This window comes from Heterocephalus glaber, unplaced genomic scaffold, assembly GCF_053883595.1.
Source record: "Heterocephalus glaber isolate CG9 unplaced genomic scaffold, H.glaber_assembly_v1.0 deba00000809, whole genome shotgun sequence".
Lineage (NCBI taxonomy): Eukaryota > Metazoa > Chordata > Mammalia > Rodentia > Bathyergidae > Heterocephalus > Heterocephalus glaber.
In genome coordinates this window covers 6,706,250-6,730,835 of record NW_028258163.1, presented here as the reverse complement: position 1 = coordinate 6,730,835, position 24,586 = coordinate 6,706,250, and the positions used below count along the sequence as shown (strand labels likewise).

At 39.6% G+C, this 24,586-nt stretch overlaps 1 protein-coding gene and 1 long non-coding RNA gene across 5 annotated transcripts in view; one reads left to right on the top strand and one right to left on the bottom strand.

The window, feature by feature from the left end:
- The window catches only part of LOC147829018 (uncharacterized), an 81,951-nt gene that overhangs the window by 37,782 nt on the left and 19,583 nt on the right, over window positions 1-24,586 (bottom strand). Inside the window, exon 1 of one of the 4 annotated variants that reach the window (XR_015449803.1) lies at window positions 6,434-6,627. The exons of 2 other annotated variants lie outside the window; for them this stretch is intronic. This is a non-coding gene — a long non-coding RNA (uncharacterized LOC147829018). Of the gene's footprint in view, window positions 1-3,696; window positions 4,003-6,433; window positions 6,628-24,586 lie in introns of those variants that run through there. One more of the 4 variants, XR_015449804.1, reaches the window with a different exon arrangement.
- Tmco5a (transmembrane and coiled-coil domains 5A) lies at window positions 8,503-22,798 on the top strand. The gene is given in 12 exon segments (XM_087207293.1): window positions 8,503-9,263; window positions 9,381-9,465; window positions 10,282-10,431; window positions 10,584-10,626; window positions 11,137-11,187; window positions 11,993-12,064; window positions 13,637-13,693; window positions 14,118-14,177; window positions 14,887-14,948; window positions 15,990-16,047; window positions 18,991-19,031; window positions 22,342-22,798. Coding segments are annotated over 11 exon segments (813 nt in total). The 5' UTR covers window positions 8,503-9,263; window positions 9,381-9,442; the 3' UTR covers window positions 22,538-22,798.

Here is a 24,586-nt window from a genome sequence, read left to right as displayed (position 1 = left end):
ATCTGGCCAATCCCTGAGATAACACAAACCATCCCCTATTTTCCTGATGCAAAGTTCTTGGTTTCTATTTAATGCCACTAATCTTTTCAGCAACCACACTCTCCTTTTCCTCATGGGAAAAATGTAGGCAAGTTCTTGCTGAAAGGTAACATACACTTCTCCCTATGACTCAGAATAACTAAGGTAAGCTAATTAAAGATGTTCCAAATATGTCCAAGTCCTAATTCCCCCAAAATGTAAATATGTTACCTTGCATGGCAAAAGTTCTTTGCAGATGAGATTAAGCATCTTTAAATGAGGAGATTATTTGGGTTTATCTAGATAGGCCATATGTAATCATAAGGATGCATATGCATAAGAGGGTCAGAGAGAAGGCAATGAGTCAGTGGAAACAGAAGTTGTAGAGTCTCAGAGAGATATTTTGAAGATAAAGGAAGGGGCTGTTGTGGGAGACTGCCCTGTTGATTATGCCCCAAGCATGCTGTAAGCAGTGCAGGTTGTAAAGAGTTAACCCAAAAATGGGCTTGTTTAAAGAAATGAGTCTGACCAAAGCCTATGTGACTCATAGGAGCATTGTGGATGGTACCCAGGTCAGTATCAACTCCCCCTTCACCAACAGCCATGGCAGAGGCCAGAGAAATAGCCCACGTAACTGTAGGGTTTAATATGAGATAACAGGGGAGCCAAGGTTAGAGTGACTTGCCCTAAAATTCCATTCCCAGAATTAAAACTTTCTTAACTAAAAAAACAAGGTTAATCATTGATCACAATCTATATCTGGTCTGTTCTGTTCCTAATATAAGAATGTTTTGTCTCTTCTTTTACAAGTCTTGCCTGCATCACCACATGTAGCCCTCTTACCCCAACTTAACAGTGATTGTGTCACCAATAAATATCCACAGTTCTGGCTGTTCTGGGTCTTTGCTTGTTCAAGCACTGGTCATCCCAGTTCCCCATCTCTCTCTTTAATTCTTTCTCTAAATATTTCTTCTCACCATGTGTCATAGCACCAAGCAGGAGATTTGGATCCTCTGTAGGGGTCTCTGATAAGCCATACACCCAGGAATATAAATGACCTTTAGAAGTTAGGAAAGGCAAAGAAACAGATCGTTTCCCAGATCCTCCAGAAGGAATGTAGTTCTGCTAACATCTTGATTTTACCCCAGTGAGTGCCATATCTGACTTCTGACCTATAGGACTATATGGTGATTAATTTGTTGTGATAAGCCACAAAGTGTGTGGTCATTTGTCATAGCAGCAATAGGATACTAAGATGAGTAAGTTTTCAGGGAGCCCACTAGGTGATCTTATTATGTGTCCTCTAAAGCTTAGAGAACTCAAAGGACTGCTTCTGATGCATCTGGAAAATATAAGGGCATGACACAGGTTAGCTAACTGTTCTGACATCAGAATAAAACACTGGGATTTGGTCTGCATTCCAGAACTGTTCAGACAAAAAAATATGTAAAAATATCCTAACTACAAAGGATTATCTTAGGTCTAGAGCCACATGCAGGCAAGCATCATGGACATTGGATTTGTGCAGTCACACAAAGACCTGCATTCAGAAGAAATTTGTGCTTGCTTTAATATTCTCTTGTCTCTGGTTTGATTTTTTTTTTCAGTGCTAGGGATTGAACCCAAGACTTGGACATGCTAAGTAAGCATTCTACCACTGAGCTAGACCCCTAGCCCTTGGAATCCTGTTTTAGTTTTTAGTAAGAGGCTCTGAATCTTTGTTTTACACTGAGTCCTGCAAATTATATGGCTATTCTGCTTAGAAGGGCAAGAGATCAGGAAAGAGACACTAGCAAGATGTCTCTGCAGAAAAAGATGCAAGTGACGAACTGCATTAGACACATAATTGCCCAGGACAGGACTAGAGATCTCAGATATGTCATGAGAGTTGTTTGAAAACCTCCAGAACATTTAGAAGAGCATTCATAAGAGGAAGAATAAGGTTTAAACACCAACCAGGCTCTAAAGAGCAGGGTGCCAGTACATAGTCATATCAGGCAAGTAAAAACTTTAAAGTTCTTTCTCTTACCTAGCAGGCATGTCAAATCATACTCAGCTTTCTGAGGAGACTGAATCAATGTGCTTCATGTAGAAACAAATGTCCACAGATTCTCTGTCTTGGTCACTTTCCTCATCACTGGGACAAAATACCCAAAACTCATGACTTAAAGAAGGAAAAGGAATTTTGGCTCATGCTTTTAGTACAAGGCCAACTGGCTCCAAGGTAGAAAGGCCATGGTGGAAGGGTCAGGGCAGAGGATAGCTCCCATGGCAGCCAGGAATTAGAGAGAAGAGAAGAGCCAGGAAAGGAGGTCACGTCACAGAAAGCCAGGTCATGTCCTCAGTGACCATCTCTTCTGAACAGACCACCTCTTAACAGTACATTCAGCTCTGAATTCTTCAGTGGGTTAATCCACTGGCAAGTACATTGCTTTGTAATCCAGTCACCCTCCCCAAAGCCCCACTCTGAACACATGAGCCTTTGGGGGAACATTTGAAATCTATACCATAACATCCTCCTTCCCCAGTTGCCTAAAGTGGGCCTCCACTTCCAGAGAGGAAAGAGGAGACTCAAGTCTACACCAAGTTCAGAGTTGTGATTATTGAATGATACCAGACCCCTTGGCTTCTGAACTGATACATTGTTTTGTAAGTGAAAGTAACCAGAAAAAGTCATGGGGTTGCATATTTCCACAGAGAAAGAATTAGTCAAAACACACACACACACACACACACACACACACACACACATAACAATCAGAGAAAAATCTGTGATTTGTACTTGCTCGAGGCAATGATTATATAACCAAATCAAAGTGGAGAATTAAGGATCAAAACTCTTGTAAGTTTCAAGTTTCATAGACATCATGCATATAGAACATTCAGCATTTTTTTATAAACCACACAGAGAGTAAATAAATATAAAGGAGGAAGATCTGCAATATACAATTGCCAACACGGAAAAATGCACAATAAAGACTTGAGCTTCCATTCCAAATGGATACATAATAATATGTCCCCTGAGATATCTGATCTTAATGCACAGTATGTAAAGGCATTGGAGGCTTCTTCCTTCCTCTCATTCACTCTTCACTGCCCCAGAGTTATATTTCTCAAACACAATGGCCATGCCACTATTCTCCTTAATAGTTTCTATTGCCTCTTTGAGCACCTTAGAGATGAAATCCAAATGGCTTTTCACCTGGCCTAGCTGGCCCTGCTCCACCATACCACACCACACATGCTCTTGCACTGATTTCCACATTTCAGTCACACTCAAAACACTTCTCAGTCTTTGCTATATTCAATTAACTTAAGACTTTCCTATAAAAACAAGTATTGCTTTCAATTAAATAAAAATTATTCCTATTCTAAGCAATATCTATAAATTAAATTGAATGTGCTACTTTTAATTTAACTATTATTATTAAAATTCATTTTAAAATCAAAAATTGTACCTTTGCACCCTACCTAAAATTATCTATTCTCCCATCAATTGCTCATGTAAACATACTTTAGGATGCACTTTTCTACACAGAAACTATAATGAATTTTTTACTCTTCACTGAGCAATCTCTGCCTTTAAACTTGTTTTCCTACATGTAGAATGTCCTCCCCATTATATCCTTCACCATAACACTTACCACATTGTAAGACTGTGAATAATACAGTACTCACATGGTAGGGCACCTGTTTGTCTCCCTTATAAAACTGAGTACTCCAGTCACCTTTGGATAATCTCAGTATCTCCATCAGTACATAATGGGTCCTTTAAAAGTGCTAAATAAAAAAAAGAATAATGGAATATATGGCCTAGGTTAATGATAAATCACTTATATAAATATCCCAGCATAATTTTATTTCAGTTAAGCAAGATACTCCAAATTCTCAACGTATGGAAGGGTTCTCTATAGTTATCAAGTGGGACTAATTAGAAAATGTAAATGACTGTTTTTAATGTACAGCAGAATTAGGAAGCTTGAGAAATTAGTATAAAGTTATCTCAAATTTCAGTGTGAATTATTTTTTCAGGGCCTGTATATGCTAAGTATACTCTATACCACTGATATAAATCCCAGCCCCCAGAGTGTGCATTTTTATAAGAATTTGTATTCAGAGGTTTTTGCTATTATTTTTAGGAATTCTCTATTTGACAATCTTTCTAATTGCAAATGTGAAAGACAAAAACTACAGATATAAACTTAAAATAAAGCAAAGCTTCATTAAAGCTGCTACCAAGCAGCAGTAACCTCAGAAGAAACAATCCTATTGAAAACAAAAAGCAGTGACATTAATATAAAGGGTGCACTGAATAAGTGCTCCATAATACTAGCTCTACACTCCAGTTGGGGAACTCCCTTTTCCTGTTCATTTTTCCAGACTTACAGAAGAATGAACCAGAAAGTGTTCAAGGTTATAGTCGTACATCTAGGAGATTTTTTTAAATCTTCTCTTTTAATTCCAGCAAAACATTGATTCCCTCTTCCTTATCTTTTTAATTATGAATGTATTTTCAAAAATGATTTTTAAAAAGTATATTTTTTTGACATTTTGAGAATACTGAAAAATGCAAAATGAATTTATAAATATATTGTCTTTTGGGAGGGGTTGTAGGTATTAGACCACAGCCTCACGCTGCTAAGCACAGCTCCTCAACCACAAAGCTATAGCCTTCATCCCCCACCCTCTGCCCCACAAATATATTTTTTGAAGTACTTTTATGTGAAACAACTGAGAACAACCTGAATGTTCGTAAATTCAGCCACAGCTAAACACTTTCCCAAGCACTGGGGTTAATAAGAAAATGTAGGCACTGTTATGGGCTAAGCTGTCGCCCCAAAAATTCTTGTGTTGAAGTCCTATCCCCAGTACTTGAGAATGTGATTAGTTTTAGAGACGGGGCCTATCAAATGATTAATTAAGTAAAAATGAGGTGATATGGATAGGTCCTAATACGATGATACACACAGCCCGCTGTGGCATGGGGGCCATAAATTTGCCACCATCCAATGTGACGGATGTCTTTTTGAGATGAAGAGGACACAAGGAACATACAAGGGACAACCAAGTGAGGACATAGGAAAATAGCATCTGCAAGTCTCCGAGGAACCTCAGAAGAAGCCACCAGCAAACACCTACAGCTCAGACTTCCCGCCTCCAGAACTGTGAAGAAAGGATTCCTGTCGCTCAGGCCACTTGTCTGGTATATCTTGTCATGGAAACCCAAGTGGGTAAGGCAGGCACTCATGGGGCCCTCAAAAGCTCATAGTCCAACTGGGAAGACAGACAGGAAGTATTGTAAGGAAGGTAAAGTATGAATATTCGCAGCCTAGCAGAATTTTATGCAGTGACTGAAATGATAATTACATAGAGTATTTTGCAGCCTGGAAAAGGTTTACAGAAAAATTAAATGAAAAGGAAAAATTCAACAATATATCTATTCTAAGTAATACAAGATGGGTTAATAGACAAAGAACAGAAGAAAACTCAGAAAAATACAGTGTTTAGGGGGTTTTGTTTGTTTTTTGGTATGAGGGAAGATCTTTGATGAACTTTCATTTCTTAGTTCTTTATTGCTATTGTCTAGCAGTGATTTGATAAATTTTTTAAAATTTATTTTTAAAATAAAGTACAATTTTTGCCCACTCAAAATCTCCAAACTATTAGATATTAATTTTTATGAAGTCCAAATTTTGACATGTACATAAATTTAAAAAACCTGGAGCAAACCTGTATCAATGAGTGGGGTACATTCCTCCTCTTTGTCTCTATCTTTCTCTGTTTCATATTTCAGTATAGTTCAAGTTTCTGCTTTTGAGAATGCTAAGAGAGAAGTGTTCTGAAAAAAATTCAAAGAGACTTAATGAGACTAAATAAAAAGTCACTAAGACAAGACATAAGGAAAATAGCATATTTGAGGCTGTATTTGAGGAACAGTGCTCCAAATGAGCTTCTAGAGCTTCCCTTGACTGTGAGCCTTAAAAGCTAACTCATGTATAAAAATATTCAAGGCCAGTTTGCAAAGGAAGGATGAGCCAGGTGAGCTGAGGAGAGTGCCCATTCCTGAGGTAGCCGGACAGGCTGAGCCAGGGCAGCTTCCACTAGAGGCTCAGGGCACCTGGCCACCCCCGTGCAGTAAAGGACAAAGCCCAGCAAATACAGCCAGAGCACCCAGCCTGAAACAGAGCAGGTGTTTGCCAACAACTTTGCACAAAGATAGCATTCTCCCCAACAAGTGCGACGTGAAATGCTTCTCAGCCACAGTTCTGCACAGAACAGGGCAGGACAGGGAGAGAAAAATTAACAAGGGAAACAGCTGCAGCAGAGCTGCCCTGGGTGTTAATCAAGCCATAGCCTACACTGCAGGAAGGCTTATATCAAAGACCTTAATTTGCCCCAAAGGCCTTGTTTTTACCTTGATTTAACAATGCTCACTGGTAACATCTGTTGTCTTCATCCATGCCAAGCCCCAAACTGGAGGTTCTGCGGCTCCTGCCAGCTTGCCTTTGGTAGCCCCTCAAGGAGAAAAGCTCCCCAGGAAGGAGATGGACTTTATTTTTATCCTAGTTAAGTCCCTATCCAATCCATTAACAGCTAGGATAACCTTGGTCCAGGGCATTTCCTGGAGAAGCTATCACCAGCTGGGGTTAATGAACTCTCCCTACCATTAATTCCTGGGAGAGGCCATTGGCCTGAATTGTTACTTAATTACTCTTCTGTGTACAGCTTCATAAAGCAATGAAATGCCTTCTTTCAGGAAGAAGGGAGATGGTAATGGGGGTCATCAGAGGCCATTAATTTTACAAATAGTTTGGTAGAAACTACAGTATGTTAAGAAGTTACTCTGGCTCACAAATCAACTCACCGTGGCCCTCATTAAGTAGATATCTGAAACTTCACAGGTTTCTTTGACTCGTACACACAAAACCTTCCAAATTATGCAGCATCTGGCCAAAATTGACACACATTCAGGTATACAGAAATATAGTCCTCACATTCTATAACCGATCTGTTCCTGAAGTTGTCAAGACAAATCCAATAACGTTTGACATGGCACAGACATTGCCAAGTTGAGGATCTCTCCTGGGGAACCTCTCTCTTAAGGCTTTTCTCTTTCTCGGAGCTCTTCCCTTTCCCGGAACGGTGGTGTTACCAGCTGCGCAGGTCCAGACACGCGTTCATTTGCTCACCTCTGACCAAATTAAAGGAGGCCATTTATTTTGGTAAGAAGCAAAAAAATGATTTACTCAAAGCTAGCTCTGAGGAGATAGAGGGGCCTGGTAACCCAAATCACCGTCTCACTTTGTACAGGATGTTAGGGTATGTTATAACAAGGAACAGAGCAGGAGGAAGTCTATGAGCCAGTAGACACCTTCAAGCTTGTTTCATCCTTCTTGGACCCAGATCCCTCCCTCTCTTTTTGTTTGGTTTTTTTTTTTTTTTTTTTTTGGTACTAGGGATCAAACTTGGGACCTTGTGCTTGCGAGGCAGGCGACAGAACCACTGAGCTAAATCCCTGGCCCTACCTCCCTCTCTTGACTGAGGAAATGCAACTGGACATTGACCTCCTGGCCTAGTATCTGCATATCTGTTCATTCATCTGGCCAGAGGAGAGATGGGTGGTGTTTTATGCTCTAAACTCAAGGAAGTTTGGAGAAGCTACTTGTCTCTAACGAAAAAAAATTAACTTTTAAAGTTCCATTTTGCCATGCCAGTTACAGTGGCAGGTTCAGGGAAAAGCTACAAATCCATGGTCCTTCTCAGGGAGGGGCCTGGGTCTTCGTGCTTCTCCTTTGTGCTCTTGGATCTGCAGGACTGTATTCACCCTGCACACCCCAAGTTCTTCCCTTGTCCACTAAGCTTCTTTGTGCAGCCACCAGACCACTTCCAGGATTGGAAAGGCCTACCTGCCTTCTCTACACTACTCAGTTTAAAATTGCAACACCCTCAGACACACACACACACACACACACACACACACACACACACGACCCTTCCTCTTACCCTGTTCACCTGTTTGTTTCTTCACTGTGTTCTTTCATCATATAAAATAAAATTTACTTGTTTCTTGACTTTGTTACCTGTGCCCCTCCAAAACACACACTCACACACACACCCCTCCCTTCTAAGGTAAATTCTAAGAGCAGAAATGCTCTGGGCTGTTCAGTTCACTCTTTCTCCTCATGTGCCTGGCAAACATAGGTGTATTTCAGTGTTTTAAATGTTTGCTGTATGAATGAGTAGTTAGTTGGGTACATGGTAGGGTCAGACTGCTGGCTGAAAGACCCAAAATTCCCATTTTCGCTTCACTTGGGCTGAAAGGAAGGCTTATCCACTAGGGAAATTAAAAAAAAAAAAAAAAAAAAAGAGGCTGTCCCTTCATATGCTCCAGAAATCAGATCCATGGAACCTACCACTGCTTAGGGCAGGCTGGACTATGAAGCCCACGGACCCAATGAAGGCTCTGATTGCATGAAGCAGAAACTGTTGCCACCCACCGCACTGTGACACGCAGGGTCACAACCCCTTGGAAGGTTCTGGGATTCTACTGAGATTCTTTTTCAGTAATAAAAGGCTAGACTCTTCAGAAGCCAATTGACTAGGGCAGGATCAGAAGACAATACACAGCAGAAGTGAAGCAGAGTTTGTAGAAGGAATGGTGAAAAAGTAGAAACTTAGGGACCAAGAGAGCCACATAATTTACTTCTGCTTGGTTTTCTGAGCTGTCTTAATACTATGTTAATAACCCAAAGGCCATGTGGAGGCCCAGCTGGAGAGCAGAGATGTCTCTCAGACAAGTGATGCTCTGTATCCCTGCCTTTGGGGTCTTAAGGAGAACAACTTGCTTTAGAGAAAAGGGGACTTTAGAACAACTGATGACCTTCATTTCTTCCTAGTGTCTTATATAAATTTATAAATAGATTTACATTGGTAAACCATCTCTAAATGTATTGTCTAGAAGGACACATACTGAATTTTCCACCCTTATCCCTCTATTCTCATCATTTCCTTACTTGAGGTGTAATCAGATCGTTTACAGAAGAAACAGAAGGCTGTGATTGCTTGTGGATGAATTAGGGTGTAGGAGGAAGGAAACAAGTTAATTTAGTTTCTATTTGGGGGACTCCTGTCTCAACTACTTCATGTTTCATGAATGTACCCATTTCTCTAATTTCTTAGTTACATCTCTGCTGGCATTTTAGAGAATCTAAAATGGAGATCAAAAGAAAGCAGCAAGATTACAAGTAAGTAATCATGATTATGTAAAGCCACATCCAAGGACCAAGGTGTGACATAGGTCTGTTGCTAATTCCTTCACTCAAATTCTGACTTATCTCTTTCTTCTACATCTGTCCATCCAGGCCCTACTGCACCCTTCCCAAGCACCCCATTCCTTCATAAAGTGGTAACTATTGTAAATTCTATGTCCAAGCCGGCTTTTCCAAGGTAATGCTCTGTTTCACAATATCATACTTTATTCCTCTTCCCCACAAAAAGTCCCTAAGCCTTAGGACCCTATTCTGGTTAATTGCTTTGGAGACAAACCAATGAATTAATTTACAAGCAATAAAAAGAAAAGTTTATTGACAGCCTCTCATAATCAGGAAGCCTTTCTAGACTATTCTAAAATTGTCAATTATTTCACTCAAATATATTGCAAAGTAGATGTTTCTCTTCTTGAAAGCTGAGCCTGAAGGATGTCTGCATGTGCTCAGTGGAATGGCTGTCATGGTAGAATCCCAAACAGTTTAGTAGGCAAAAAGAAGAAAAGGTGAGGTAGAAGGAGAGGGAAAGATGGAAGCCCTTCCATGAAGATAGAAATCTTTCTTGTCTTTGCATGAAACTAGCCCAACCAGAAGTAATGCACCAGGTGCCTAGATAAAAATACCAATAAAAGAGTATTGCATGAGCAGATTTTGTGAACAATTTAAGAAAAGGTTGCTAAGGGAAACAACTCCCTCCAATGTAAGGGGCTATTTAAGGAAGCAAAGTTTTTCATTAAACCAGTGTGGAGGTGCACTATTATTTTGAGCACATTGGAGGAGAAAACCTAGGAAAGACATCCCTCGCTGAGTTGAGAAATCTTGAAACATATCATAAAGCACGATTAAGAAATATAATTTTTAATAATGAAAAAGTAAAACTGTGTTCTCAGAAAGAGCAAGGCTGATGAATTCAGTGTCTTCTCAATATCCCTCTTGGCCCGGTACTTATTGATCTTAAGATAACCAGCTTTTATTCATCTGGGGACTGAACCTATAGGTCAGAGAAAACGGAAATCTTAAGATTGGCCCAATCAAAGAGGAACATTATCACTTTGAACAAAGACCTTGAAAAGGACCTGCAGAGGAGAGATGAAGCAAACCAGGAGCTGCTTCTCAAAACCCAAGAGAAAGAACGCGAGATCCAGAGGTAATTAGTAGAGATTTAGGAGGGAAATTTTCCATCCAAAAGAAAGGATTGAGAGGAACAGGCAAAACTGAAGTTTCCTACTTGCTCTAGAGACCTGTATCTTGTGAAGCAGTAAGTGTATTCTTCATTGTCGGGCATTTCTCTTTTGTCAGAAGGCTTAAACTGCAAGTTTCAAATAGACTCTTTACAAACTGGGTAATATTTACCCAAATAAAGTGAACATTGGATGTTTGGCCTGGGAATCAGGCAGATTTTACTGGGCTGGGCATGCCTCAGATGTGATTCTGACTCCATGAATCCAGTAAAGATGGGTTCTCAACGCGAACTGCACGTATCTCATTACTAAAGTGTCCTTAGAACTGACATCTGTTTTTTATCAGCTCCAAAACTGCCAGTCTCCCCTTTTTACATGCAAAGGCATGACAGAGTGTGTTCATGCAAGGAAGGGAACAAGTGGAAGGTGGGCTTTCTTTGGTAATGTTTAATGTTTGTTGGGAAACCCCACAAGTGGTCATCTATATTACTGCTGAGTTGGTATATACTTTACCTGTGGCTTGATCTCAAGATCTACTTATATCATGCAAGTAAGATGGAGTTACTGCAGGAAAATAATGCTGGAGTGAAATGGACAGCAATTGGCTGCATTGGAACAATGACGATGATGTACCAATACAGACTTACACCTTTGCTTCTTTCTCTCCCCAGGAAAGAAAGAATGAGACTCTGGTCCATAGTATAACAGAACTGCAGAGAAAGGTGGGGTGGAGCTCTGTGTTCCCCAGTGTCCACACAGCACCCTCATTAACCAAAGAGGCGAGGGAAGGAAGGAACTCCTGTATCAGAGAGGCCTGAACTTGAAGTGGGTACTACCCTGTGACCCACTCTCCTAAAACTGAGGCTTAGTCCTAAATGCCACCATTTTTGTCTTTGAACAAGAGGTGAAAGGAGTGGATGAGATGTTTAGTGATCCTGTGCATGGGTTCTTCATTCTTTCACAAGAAAATAGATTCCAACAGATACTCTGTAGAAATGATTGACTGGCACCTTCATGAAAAGGTTGATTTTACTTTTTTAGGGGGGTACTGGGGATTGAACTCAGGACTTTGCTCTTGCAAGGCAGGTGGTGGAACCCCTGAGCTAAATTCTTGGCCCTGATTTTACTTTCAAAGAGACTTTAAGATGCACAAACACAGCCGCCTTCATCCCCAGTGATTTCTTCTCCCCTGGCTAGGCATGTCCTCTACCTCAACCCCTGTTCAGAGAGCAATGGGCTTCCTTTGGTTGTCTTGCTCTCTGACCCATGCCCTGAGAAGCCCAGCAGGAATCAGGAGTTCAGGGGAGTATCTTGCCTTGAGTGGACTTTAGCCCTGGTATATAAGACTAGTGAAAAGAGGGTAGTGGTAGAACAAAGGTATTTCCACAGAGCATCAAGTATCTCCAAGTGACCGTGGCCTGACATTCGTTAGCAAGCTATCACTACTGATCCACACACATCAGAGCATGTTCTGGACTTCTCTATTACTTTACTGAATGTATTTTTATTTTTTATTTGAAACTGCAGCTTGCAAAGAAATCACACAAGATAACCAAGTGTGAACAATGTTATCCAGATAGAACCCCAGAAGAGTTGCAGGTAAATGGAAAAAGCATCCTGAGTGGGTTTGGATTGTGTGACCAGGAAACAAGCTGTCAAATCAGAAATGATGTCAAACTTGGATTAAATGCTTTGAATTTTTCTCCCATGTCAGGTTTCTGCCTGAGCTACTAAGGGCTGAATTCTCCTCCTCTGCCCTCAGTAAATAAATTCACTCTGAAGCCAGATGGTTTTTTTTCTGTCTTCTGTTAGGATGAGCAGGGCACAAATGCATACGTAACAACTCAAGCAGTTCAAAATCTCTCATTTAAATCTTAGCTCCAGCACTTAATTTGGTGTGTGAATTTGGGCAAAGTAGTCACTCCCTCCCAGCCTCAGCCTGAGGATAAAATGAGGTTTTGTATAAAATATCCTTTTCTCTTTTGGATGCTAAGCCCTCACAGTGTCACATAACTTAATGGTCTACGTCTGGCTGAGATATATGAAGGAATTCAGCAGCTTAATGAGATGCTTGCTTCAACCCCTTTATAACTCACAGCATTGGCCTGAAATTGTGTCTTGAACTATTTGGCTGACTAGCCCTGTAGTAATGGATAGAGATAAAAATTGCTACTATGACCCTTCTGCAAGCTACCATAACCTGGACAACTGAAGTAGCCTCCTAGCCACCCTCCCTGCTTTTACTCTTCTACAATCCATTCTCCATACAAAGAAAAGTCTGCTTTTAAAAATACGAATCAGAATGTGCGTTGATATTTCAAACCCTCTCCTGGCTTCTTGTTGCAATTAGAATAAAGAACCAAATTCTTCTTAGAAGCTACAAAGTCCTATGTAATACAGTCCCTCTCTGCCTCTCCCATTTTTCCTCCCGCCTGTCAGAAGTCTCACTTCATGTGCACCAAATTTACCCTACTTTCTGATCTTGACCTTGGCAATAACCTCCCCTTGAAACATATTTCTTCCAGATCTCCATTTTACAAATATTTATTACTTAGCTTTCAACTCAAGTGTTACCTCATGAGACCTCCTATCACATCATCCCCTTATAACATCACCATGCCCTAAATTATATCAGTGATTGGTTTTTAATTCCTTTCCATCCCATACCATTATAGTGTTATTTGTTATGTCTCCCAATTAGATGTCACCTGTAAGGTTGGAGAGTCCATCTGTTCCCACTGTTGCCTCAGCACTACCAATGCAAACAAAGTGACTGATAAAGAACAGTATTTTATCTATTTAGAGAAAGAAGCAGGAAGAAGAAATATGGGAAGGGATAAAGAAGTGAGCAAAAGCTCTGGATTCTGACTGACTTAGAAAAGGAAAAGATGGAGCAAGGTTTTTTCAAGACTGATTTTATTTCTGAAAGAAAAAGCTGAATGAGACAAAGAACCTAGGGATTAGAATTTAGGGATGCAAATAGGACCAGATGAAAGCTATAAGTGGAGGAGTAAGTCCACCAAGAAGATGCAAAAAGCACTGGATGGTTCTCCATCAAAAAGACACCTGAAATTGTGTCCTCATATACTCTCCAACAACCTGGGAGATAATCTTGGAGCTAAGAGGCTATTTTCACCTTGCTGAGTTACCAGCCACCTTTCCTTTCTGCAGGTTAAGTTACAGTAGCTGGAAGCCTCCTGTACAGACCAAGAAATGAAACTGGTGGAGGTAAAACAAGGACTTCAGTGTTACTTCTCCCCAGAAAAGGGACGCTTGATCTTTGACCAATCTAATACATTCCGTAAATGATTGTTTTATAACCAGGTTCCTGTCTGGGGGCCACTATGGGAATAGGAAGTTGTAAGAAAAGATAAACCACAAACACGCCCCACCATGTCACCTTCCTTTATGTTTTACAGGTTACATTCTCTGTATCATTTTCTCCCAACTGGCCCCAAGTAATTCTCATTTGTACTATGAAACATAGTTTATAAAGCACCCCCAAAACAAAATAATGTCTATTACCACAAAAAACAATTAGAACAATTAGAAAACTCCATTTTGAGTCTGTGACACAGGAGGAGATATGTAAATTCCTATTCTTATAGCAACCCACTGAGAGAAAATTTAAGATCCAATTTTGGTTTTCCAGGTAATGGAAGACCACACATTTATAGCCCAGCTCTGTGAAGACCAATCTCTCTGCATAAAGGTACAGCTTCTTGGGAAAGGGACAGAAAAATGTTTGTTCAGGGGCAGGACAAAATGGAACTGGGCTGTTCAAAAAATGCTATTTAAAAGAATTTTAGCTTTTTCATGTTGGTGCTACAAAGAGACTTTATAGTCAGCAGCTGTTGACTTTAAACCATTGCCACTTTCACTTTCTTGTCCCTGGACTCCCCAGTAATTCTACCCTGTAAGGAGCACTTCCAGCTATTTCCAGTGCTAGGGATGAGGTACAGTCAGAGGTCAGAAGTAGCAGGTCGGGGTCTACTGACAGCAGAGGAAGTGAAAGTGGGAATAAAGGACATTCATGTTGCAGTGTAGTAAGTGCTTTTATGTAGGAAAATGGTTGCACCTTGAGAACATAACAGTAAATGAAATCAATCAGACTTAAATATCACAAGCTTAAATTTCTCTTATATGAGAAACTCAAAATGTAAATAAAAGGTAATAGGAAGTAGGGAGGTAGATTTCTCAAATGGGAAAGGAATCAAGAGAGGGAGGGAAAAGAGGAAGGGACAAAAAAGGGATGGAAAAGGGCATTAAGATGTGTTATGTACATGTACCAACCCCATACAAAGAATATAAACATTAGGTACTGCAAACATGTACTAATAAAAATTTTTTTAATAATGCTTATATGTTTAGAAAAACATAGTATGTAAAAAATAACTGTGGCTTCTTTCCTTTCTTTGCAGAAGAACCAGGAAACCTTGAAGAGAATAGAAGAACTAGAGACTTGATCCCTTGAGAGACAAGTGTGAGCCTTGGCAAACAAAAGAACATGGTGGTTTAGTAGTAACTCCACCACAAGCTCAGGCAGAGCAAGCATTCTCAGCAGTTCCTGCCTGGAATGAATTTCTCCTCTGTTAGTGATCGGGTTGAGCTCTTCTAGACCACACAAACTGTAGAATTACAGCTTTAAAAAGAGACTGCAAAAATACCTCTTCCTTAATAATTGTAGCACATTATTATTTGGGCTTATACTATGAGCAGAAATGCGTATTTTCAAAAGTGTTTGTGGACAGGCACTTTAACAGGATATTCCTTATATTTCAAGAAAGGCCTTGAAAATAATATCACCCCCTTTTCCCCCAAATATGTGGAAATCGCACATACAGGAAAGGGATGAAACCCATTTCTAGACACCCTACAGATACCATATTATGAAACTCAAAACTGTACACTGTACTGAACTCTGAATATGACAACTGGAAATGATAAAGTAAAAGCCCCCCATTCCTTGAGTTTGTTAAGAGTATAAATGGCACAAAACCAAAATCCTCACCTTCATTTCTTGACCCTCTTTTTAAGGTAAAACTTAGTAAAAATGTATTACTATATATTTAATATTACTATTTATTAAATATTTATTAAATACTAAATTAAAGCTATGTGCAGCCTCTAAAGAGGCCAAACTATGACCTAGAAGCAGGGTCCTCGGACCTGGAGTTCTGGTCTCCTAAAAGACACCTCCAAGTCTCTAGGATCCTTGCTGAGCACTAAAGTAAGCTTGACTGTTAATTAAGCAAAAATTCTAATATGGAGTTGTGTAAAAATCTCCATGCAATCCAATAGGTAGCTACTAACTACATGTGACTACTGAGTATTTAAAAGGGCTAGTATGAAGGAAAAAATGAATTTTTATTTTATTAATTTAATTTAAATAGCTACACCTACTCAGTTGCTATAGCATTAAAGAATGTACCTTTAGACAGTAAAGCTGTCTCTCCATCACCATCCTGTGGTATGACTACTTGAATACTATTTTACATCCCTTTCTCGGTTCCTTTCCCACTAGATCAAAAGTCTTGAACATGGACCCTGGGAGGAGAAAGTGTGAAGGCCAAAATAATGAGGTAAGTGCACCATACCTTCTTCAGCTCCTCTTACTGTCACTGGCTTTCAAAGGAGTTTCCAAAAGATTTAAGTCACCAAATACACACCCAATTTCCCCACGTGCATTTTCCAAGAATTGCCTATTATTCCAAAGCATCCTGCCCCTAACACAACAAACAAGATGTTAAGGAACAATCAGCAACTCCCCCCCACTTAAGACCATAACAAATGACAGATTCTTCAAAACTAGCCTAAGCCCTAAGAGAACTCAGAATGAAAGTAAGGACGGGTGCTCTGTAGAATGGAGGCCAGTACATGGCCCCAATTCACCCCTCCCATTCCTGCAGTCATGGCGCTCTTCCCTGTTGACCCCAGTACAGTGTCCGATCATTCCCAACACAGAGCCCAAGGCACCTGTCACCATCTCATCAGAAGTGTGAGTTACAATATATGAAATATGATCCAAAATTTTGATTAATGTTAGAAAGATTTTTAAATATATTATGTAAAAGACATATTGCATTAATCTCCCTTACCATAATCCATCATTCTTGCCACTTTTTGGAACAGCTTGGAAGCGTCCTCTTTTGTGTTTTTCAGTTGTGCCACTGACTGTGGAGAAGTCCTATATCAGTTCTAAATGTTTACCTTTCATAGTCATTTTGATTTTGAGGAAGAGCTAGAAGTCACATGGTGCCAGATACAGGTGGATGAGGACACACAGTAATGTTTTTAGGAGTTTGCTTTTCCATTGGATGACATGCAACAGCAACATTCACTGTAATTTTGATCATGCCTGGTAAAGATGCAAATGAGGACTTCCAGAACTGCTTCAGAAAGAGGCAAAAATGATGCAATAAGTGTGTTCAAAGTGAAGGGGGAATTTTGAGGGGAACTAATAGCAATATGGCCTTTGCTGTAATACTTATTTTTCAAATATTTTTAAGTATTCACCATATTTTTCTTTTCTTTTCCATTGGTTTTTTGAGACAGGGTCTCACTATGTAGTTCAGGCTGAACTTGAACTCACTATCTAATCTAGGCTGCCCTCAAAATCAGGGCAATTTTCCTGCCTCAGACTCCACGAATGCTATGATTACAAGCATGTACCACTATGCCCAACTTCACCATGTTTTTCAATCACATTTTATAAACATCAATTGCTTCTTTATTATACAACTTCATGTCTGTCCATATTTAACATCATGTACTCCAAGATCCCACAAAAATGTCAGAAGTAGGCAGAATTTCCCAATGTAGAGCACCAGGCCTGCCTGGTATCTTATGACAGTAAACACACAGGCTTAAAAGATAAACTTCAGAAGCTGACATAGTAGTGTACATCTGTAATCCTGACACTCTGGAAGTCTAAAGCAGAGGGATCACGAGTCCAAGCCCAGCATTGGCAAATTAGCAATTTAGAGACACTCTTTCAAAAAAAGAGATAAACTTTTGTTTCAGTCTAATTTTATAATTTGTATTGACATGAAATTTTATGCAGTCAAAATAAGTTGCCTTAATAAAATTTTAAAACTCCTCATCTATTCCTTAAAAGAACATACAAATCATTGACCATTGTCCTGGTCTCATCCAGGTGTTTGGGTTCTGTTAGAAAATGTCCATGATAACTCTAGATCACATTGTCCTAAACAATTTTTTATAGGACTTAAGCTTGTATGTTCCACTCAGCAAACAAGGCTCCTAATATTAACTGTACTCAGCTTTCTAGAATCAAGCCAAGCATGCTCCACCATTTATACCCCATGGCTCATCAAACTATTCCTTCTAACCAGGTATCAGGAAAAACCCAGAATTTTCTTCATTAAGCACATCAATATCCCATGATGGTTTGAAGACTATCTTAGTTATTTTTCTCTTTGGTGGGACAAAATACCCAACAGTCACAAGTAAAGGAGGAAAGGTTTATTTTGGCTCATAGCCTATAGAGGTTTCAGTCCTTAGTCAACGTGCTCCAAGGCAGGGTGGTGTGGAAGAGGGGCATGGCTGAGGAGAAACAGTCCATGGAAGGGTAGGCAGAAACCAGGAAGCAGCAGACCTCCCTTTCTCTTTTTATTCCATCCAGGTTACAAGCCTATTGGCTTGTACCACCTACACCCAGGGTGGGCCTTCCCATTATCCACACCCAGAACTACACCAAACCAGTCAATAGGCTAATCCAATGATCACACACCTCTATCACATCACATAAGCAAATACACCACCTCCCAAAAGCCACACCTATGAGCCCATGATGCTTTAGGAGGACATCCAGATATAAGCTATAACAATGACCTACTGATGTTTAAGCAAGTTCACAGAGAGGCTGCCTCAGTAATTGACTATCTGGCAATTCACATAACCTCAATTGAGCTGTAGAAATGAATTTGTAAGCCATAAAGTTTCTAATTCTAATTCTGTGAGCTTCATTTCTACAACTCTAAAATCTGATCATAATTTCTCTCCTTTTTGATCTCACAAAGAAGTTAAAACCACAAGTAAATAAATGAGAAAATATTTTGGAAGAGAAATTCCACTGAAATCCAGAAATTTTCATCTTTACACTGTCATAGTTTTCAAAACTTCTGACTTAGGAGATGTTTGTGCAGCCTACATAACCTTTAAAGTTCTCCACAGTAGGAGATAGACAGGTACAGTTTACAGAACCATGAATTGGGAAGCGAGAGGACCCAGTGCTCACGCCCAGTCCAACCACTTACACATACTAAATCCTTCTGTGCCTTAGTTTATTCATATTAGTGAGTAAAATAGCAATAAAAATAACAATAATAATAAATGTGTAAGACTTCCATCTTTGAAAACTATGTGCACTTACCCATATCAAAAGTATTTGTAAAATATTTTCTAAATGTAACAGTTCATGAATACCTCACTAAATATTATTTGACAGTGATAATGGCTTCCAGAAATTACCTATTTCTCAATATTTTTTCTTCTTCTCCCAGTGTACTTCTGTCCTCAAAACGACAACATGGTTGGGTAAAAGGTAAGCAAAATATCTTTATGTAAGCTTCCTGGAAAATTAGGATCACTATTTAGCCATCCTGGCAGAGAGCAAAACGTACACACACACACACAATTCAAGTCAGCAAACTAGCGTCATCAACTACATTTCTCAGTTCTAATGTTACAACTTCATTATTCAAAGGCAAATTAATCTCAGCTTTCCAATGTTAGAAGCCAACAACCTAGTAAAAAACAGAAATCTGATCACCTAAAGCTAGATTTGGTGAATCTTGTATTTTTTTCCCTTTCCCTTTTGACAATTTGAATTAGCCTGATGTATGTGGTTTCCCAGCAGCAACATTTCATTAGAAATGGATTAAAGCACTTCCAGACACAAGTTTACCACTTCCTGAGAACAGACAGAAGAGACAGGAAAAAAAGAGTACAAAACAAGCATCTAATAGTATCTACCACATCATAACTGCTCAAAAATGCTTGTTAAACTGAGAAGGAACTCAGGATTCAAACACTTGTGTGGATATTACTCCTGAGGGAATCACTGAAATAGCAGAGTAAAATTGGTATTCATGAAACCCCTACACTTTCAAGAAAAGGTCAAATTATGTTTGATATGACCTGTTTAAGAATGCATAAAGAAACATATAGTCAAAGTAGTATGAAATATGATTTCAAGGGTTCCATCAAAATAGTTAACATAAAATTATTGGTGCTAAAAAGTCAGCTCCAATTGTCTGGAAAATTTGCTTAAGAAGAATAACACCTTCACACTAGATCAGTGAAGTATTACATATTCCAATATTCCTACATACAAAATTTCTGTAAGACTTAGCAGAATTTTCCTCAGAAGTCTAGGCTCCCTATAACCCCCAAGCTCAGCATGGAATCACGTAGGTAGGATACGGACTATCTGTCCTGAAGAGAGCTGGTGTCTCCAAGGGAACCTGAGCAGAGACATCCTGTAAATCTAGATTATCACATCTAACACTAAATGTCTTTCCTCTTGTTCTGCCCCTACACCTTGTAGGGCACTGGTGTACTAGGAAGTAACTCAAGAGAGGAAATTAGTTTATCCTAGGATTTCTCTGGGAATGTAAGCCCAGAGCCTTCCCACAAGCACTGTATCCAGTCTTGAGAAGAAAGAGGAGGAAAGGTTTGTTAAGGCCTTTGATTCTAACTCTGACTAAGTGGCTGTTCTAGAATGAATTCTGGCTCCAAACACAAAGATAACTGTGGAAGAAAACTTGAGGAAGCCGGCAAGAAAGGGATTGTTTCTGACAGGTTAGTGGAGGTAGGTAGGGTATTTGTCCTGAGACAGGAGTCACCCTGGCATAGGTGGGAAAGGATAATGTAGAAAAGGAAATGTTAGAAAGGTTTGCTTGTGCAAATTATTTTAAAACCAGAAGGGCTGGGCCAGGGATTTAGCTCGGTGACACCATGCTTGCGTTGCAAGCACAAGGTCCTGAGTTCAATCCCTGGTACAAAAAAAAAAACAAACAGAAGGGCTAAATAATTAAATTAAAGAAGGAATCAAGATTGCCAGAGTAAACTTTATAGAAACTTACTTGGAAATTTTAAAGATAATATAAAAAAATAAGAAATAATCATTTGTCTCCAAATGATTCGTAGATTCAATTCAATTCCAATCAAACTCCCCAAAAGGTTTTTCATAGAATTGAACAGAATGATCCTAAAATGTGCTAGATATTGAAGAATAAAGAGTCAAGAATAACCTAGATAATTTTAAAGAAGAACAGGAAGTCTGGAGCATGCCCTTCTAGACACCAGGTCTTACTATGCAGTTATGGTAATTACAGTATTGTGGCACTGGCAAAGAAATTAGTAAACTGACCAGTAGAATGGTCATAAGCAATAGTCAGAAGCAGTGCACACAGAGCACATGGGCACTCTGGCATGTGACAGTGATTGCATGTTAGAAGAGAAGGAAGACATGATCACTAAGAACAGCATAGGGGAAAATAGCTACCCACGTTAGCAGAAGACTGGATTACTATATACAATATACAAAAAGCAGGCAATGAAGACTTAAATGTCAATACAAACAAAAAAATCTGTAAAGTTATTTTGTCTCATGCTGCATAATGAATTGTGTGCCCCCCCCACACACACACACACACAAAACTTAGTGGTTTCAACAACAAACATTATCTCATGGTTTCTGTGAGCCACTTTTCTGTGATCTGCTTAGCCAAACAGGTCTGTGTCAGGCTCTGTCTTGAGGCTGTGGTCAAAAAGTTGACCAAAGTTGCAGTCATTTGAAGGCTGGTCTTTGGCTGGAAGTTCTACCTATGAAGTAATTTACTCTCATGTCCTCCAGGTTTTTTTCTAGTACTTGGCAGGTGATCTGTTCCTCTAAAACTGGGCCTCCAGAAAAGGCTGCTTGCATGTCCGCACAGCAGGGTAGCTGGCTTCCCTCCAAGAGTCAGAGGGAGGACACAATGTCTTTGTGAGGTAGTCTATGAGGGTCCTGTGATTTCCACCATTTTCTATTCTGTAGAAACGAATCGTTAGGTCCCATCTACACTACAATGAAGGGAGATTCCTTGAAGAAAAGAGTAACAGAATTTGTGAATATATTTCAAAACTACCATAGAGTTTTAATTCTTAAAAAGGGTGTCTTTTCAGCCTTAGGGTAAGAAATTATTTTTCAATAGGACACAGAAAGCAATGTTAACATTAAGAACTTTTGTTCCTTAATACCTTACAGCAAGTAAAAATTATAATTGGGGAAACATAAAACATTACACATAATGGAAAAGGATTGATATCAATAATATAAAAAAGAACTCCTACAAATCAATAAGAGAAGCCCAAACTAGTAGATGAATTAGCTAAAGGAAACACACAAAACCAATAAGTTATGAATAGATGTTCAGCATCATTTTTCATCAGAGAAATGCAAATTGAGACCACAAGAGATGTTATTTTACACAGTTTGATTGGCAGAATTTTAAAAACCTGATAATACTAAGTGTTGGTGAGGATATGGGTCCACAAAAATACATACCTTGCTGGTGGGGTATAATTTGATGTAACACCTTTGGAAAACAATTTGCCAAAATAAAATAAACAAAAAAGGAATAAGATTATTTTAGATATATGCCACAAAGATACAGAAACACAGTGATAGAGTCAAGCAGTATATGGGAATTGGGCTACCTTTACAGTGTTATGAGGAAAGACAACCATAACTAATGGGAGATGTCAGGATTTCAAGGAGGATCTAGACATACATTCATTATTATTATGCCTCCATTTTGTTCCACATTTCCTAATCTCTAGTTAACAGCATCCTGGCTCTCTCCTTTCAGGATTTTTCACTGTCTCTTCATCATCCTATTTTTGGTCAGACTGCTGGGATATGTGTTCTTGCATATAACTTTTATAAATCCAGACCTCCTTGTCAACACACTGCCAAAGATACTGAGCAAAAGCAATTTGTGGAAGCTGAGATGTTTCCTCTTTCCATCTCTCATGCTTGAGACAGAGGACCTGTTGCCTCCTTGATCACAAAAGCATTCTTGGGCAACAGAAGGCAAGTTGGACCCAAGCTGTGGGTAGGAGATGGTAAAACTTGTGAAAGGAAGAGATTTCCCTCAGTTTCTCCTTCGAGCTTTGCCTACTTGATGAATCTTTGTCCTCTGCGTCATTTGTCCGAGATTGACCTTGCCCAGTAAAGAGCTCTATCACTAGCTTTCTGTGTCTCTGTAGATAAGCTGAAGAGTGCCTGCTAGTAAACAAACTTGACCATTTTGGGAATTACATAGCTGTTAGGCAGAATTAGAGTTGAGCAGTGATGCTAGTGAATCTCGAACATCTGCAGAGATTGAATCCTTAAATGCAGATTGCTCACAGTTTATATTAGAACTCTGAAGGGAGTAATGGCAAACTTTTAGAGATGAGTACCCAAACTGCAACCCAAAACCCACTTATTTAATCACAAAGTACCAACACTTCAATTAAACCTGAATACTGAGGCTTTGGTTTAGAAAAAACAACTCACACAGTAACATCTTTTATCTTAAAAGAAAAACAAATAACACACATCCCACAGGTTTGCCACCACTTGTTTAAGGTCTGAGGGATCTTAATATATATGTGTATAATTTTTATACACATATGGAATAGAAAAATGAATAGAATAGGTTTGAGGCTTTGGTTTGGGCAAGGTTGGATCCAGAAGCCTCAGTGTCATCTATGCTTCATCTACTTTGCTCCTCTCTCTTTGTATAGGATTCTGCTTTTAGTGGCAGGATGGTTGAAAAAAAGCCTAAATTCTATAATACCTGAGTAGCAGCCTTAGCAGAATGAAAGTCTTCCAATAGCTCCATCAGTAAGGTCCAGAGAAGAGCACAAGCCCACCTACGTGGGGTCAGTTACCTACACTTCACCCACAGTCCATGTGGCCCAAAGCACAGGAGTTTTAATTAGTCAAGCAGTGATGTGTCCAATCCCTGGGATGAGGTAAAGGGACAAGAAAGAAATAAGGGTGTCAGTCCTACCTCAGTTATATAGAGTATGCTGCCCACCAGGAAAGGGGCTCTGTTCCCGTAGAAAGACAAAGGGATGCTGGACAGGCAAAAGCAGATGTCAACTTTATCATTAAATTTTAGCACTTAAACAGACTCATATCTGTAGTTCACTTCACGTCTTCCACCAATGAAATTATAACTTCTCGAGATCATAGATTGACATACTTGAAAACTACTGCAAGGAGCTTAACATCAGAACTGTGTAATTAATCTGCTCTCTGGAGGTACAGTAAACAAGGGTTCTAAATAAAAAGCCTTTGACTGGTATGAACTACTTCACTAATTCATGGCCGCATGTCTTATCTTTCCAATTAAAATTACTGAAGCACCCACATGCCTTATAAACAGGCTGCATCCAAACTCCCTCTGGAGTTCTCCTCTAAAAGATCAGGAGCCTCGACAGCTCTGGCCAGGAATGATCTTGAGACACCGTGATCCACTGCTGTTGCTTCTCAAGGCCACACGATGTCACTGTTGAAAAGTGATCGACACAAGATGAACAAATTGTAGAAACATGCACTTGGTAACTGAAAGAGGTATTGTTAATAATAATGCTAGAATGGGAGAAATCAGGCAGGACTCTTTCAGAGAAACCTACATGTAATTCAAGACCCTGTTCATCGTGCATGAGTCCAATTCTTCAGGGTGAGAGCAGCCCAGGGCATCAGCCTTAGGATTCTAGCACTACAATAGTGGCTCACCTCTCCCTCTGCTCAAATAACCAACTCCCTGATCCAAGGCCCAGTTTCTAGAACCAAGACTGACTCCAGTCAGGTGGAAGGCACAAGTCTGTAATCTCACAGTATGGGAATCTGAGTCAGGAGGATCATAAGTTTGAGCCCAGCCTGGGCAACTTAATGAGACTGCCTCAAATTTTCAAAAAGGAGGGTGGGTAAAGATGTAGCTCATTGTAAAGGCCCTGAGTTCAATTCCCAATAGTGCAAAAAAAAAAAAAATCAATTCCAGGCACAGTACTGCCTTAGCCCTGTCTCCTTCGGAGGCTTTCAGTGGAAGGAGTCATCTT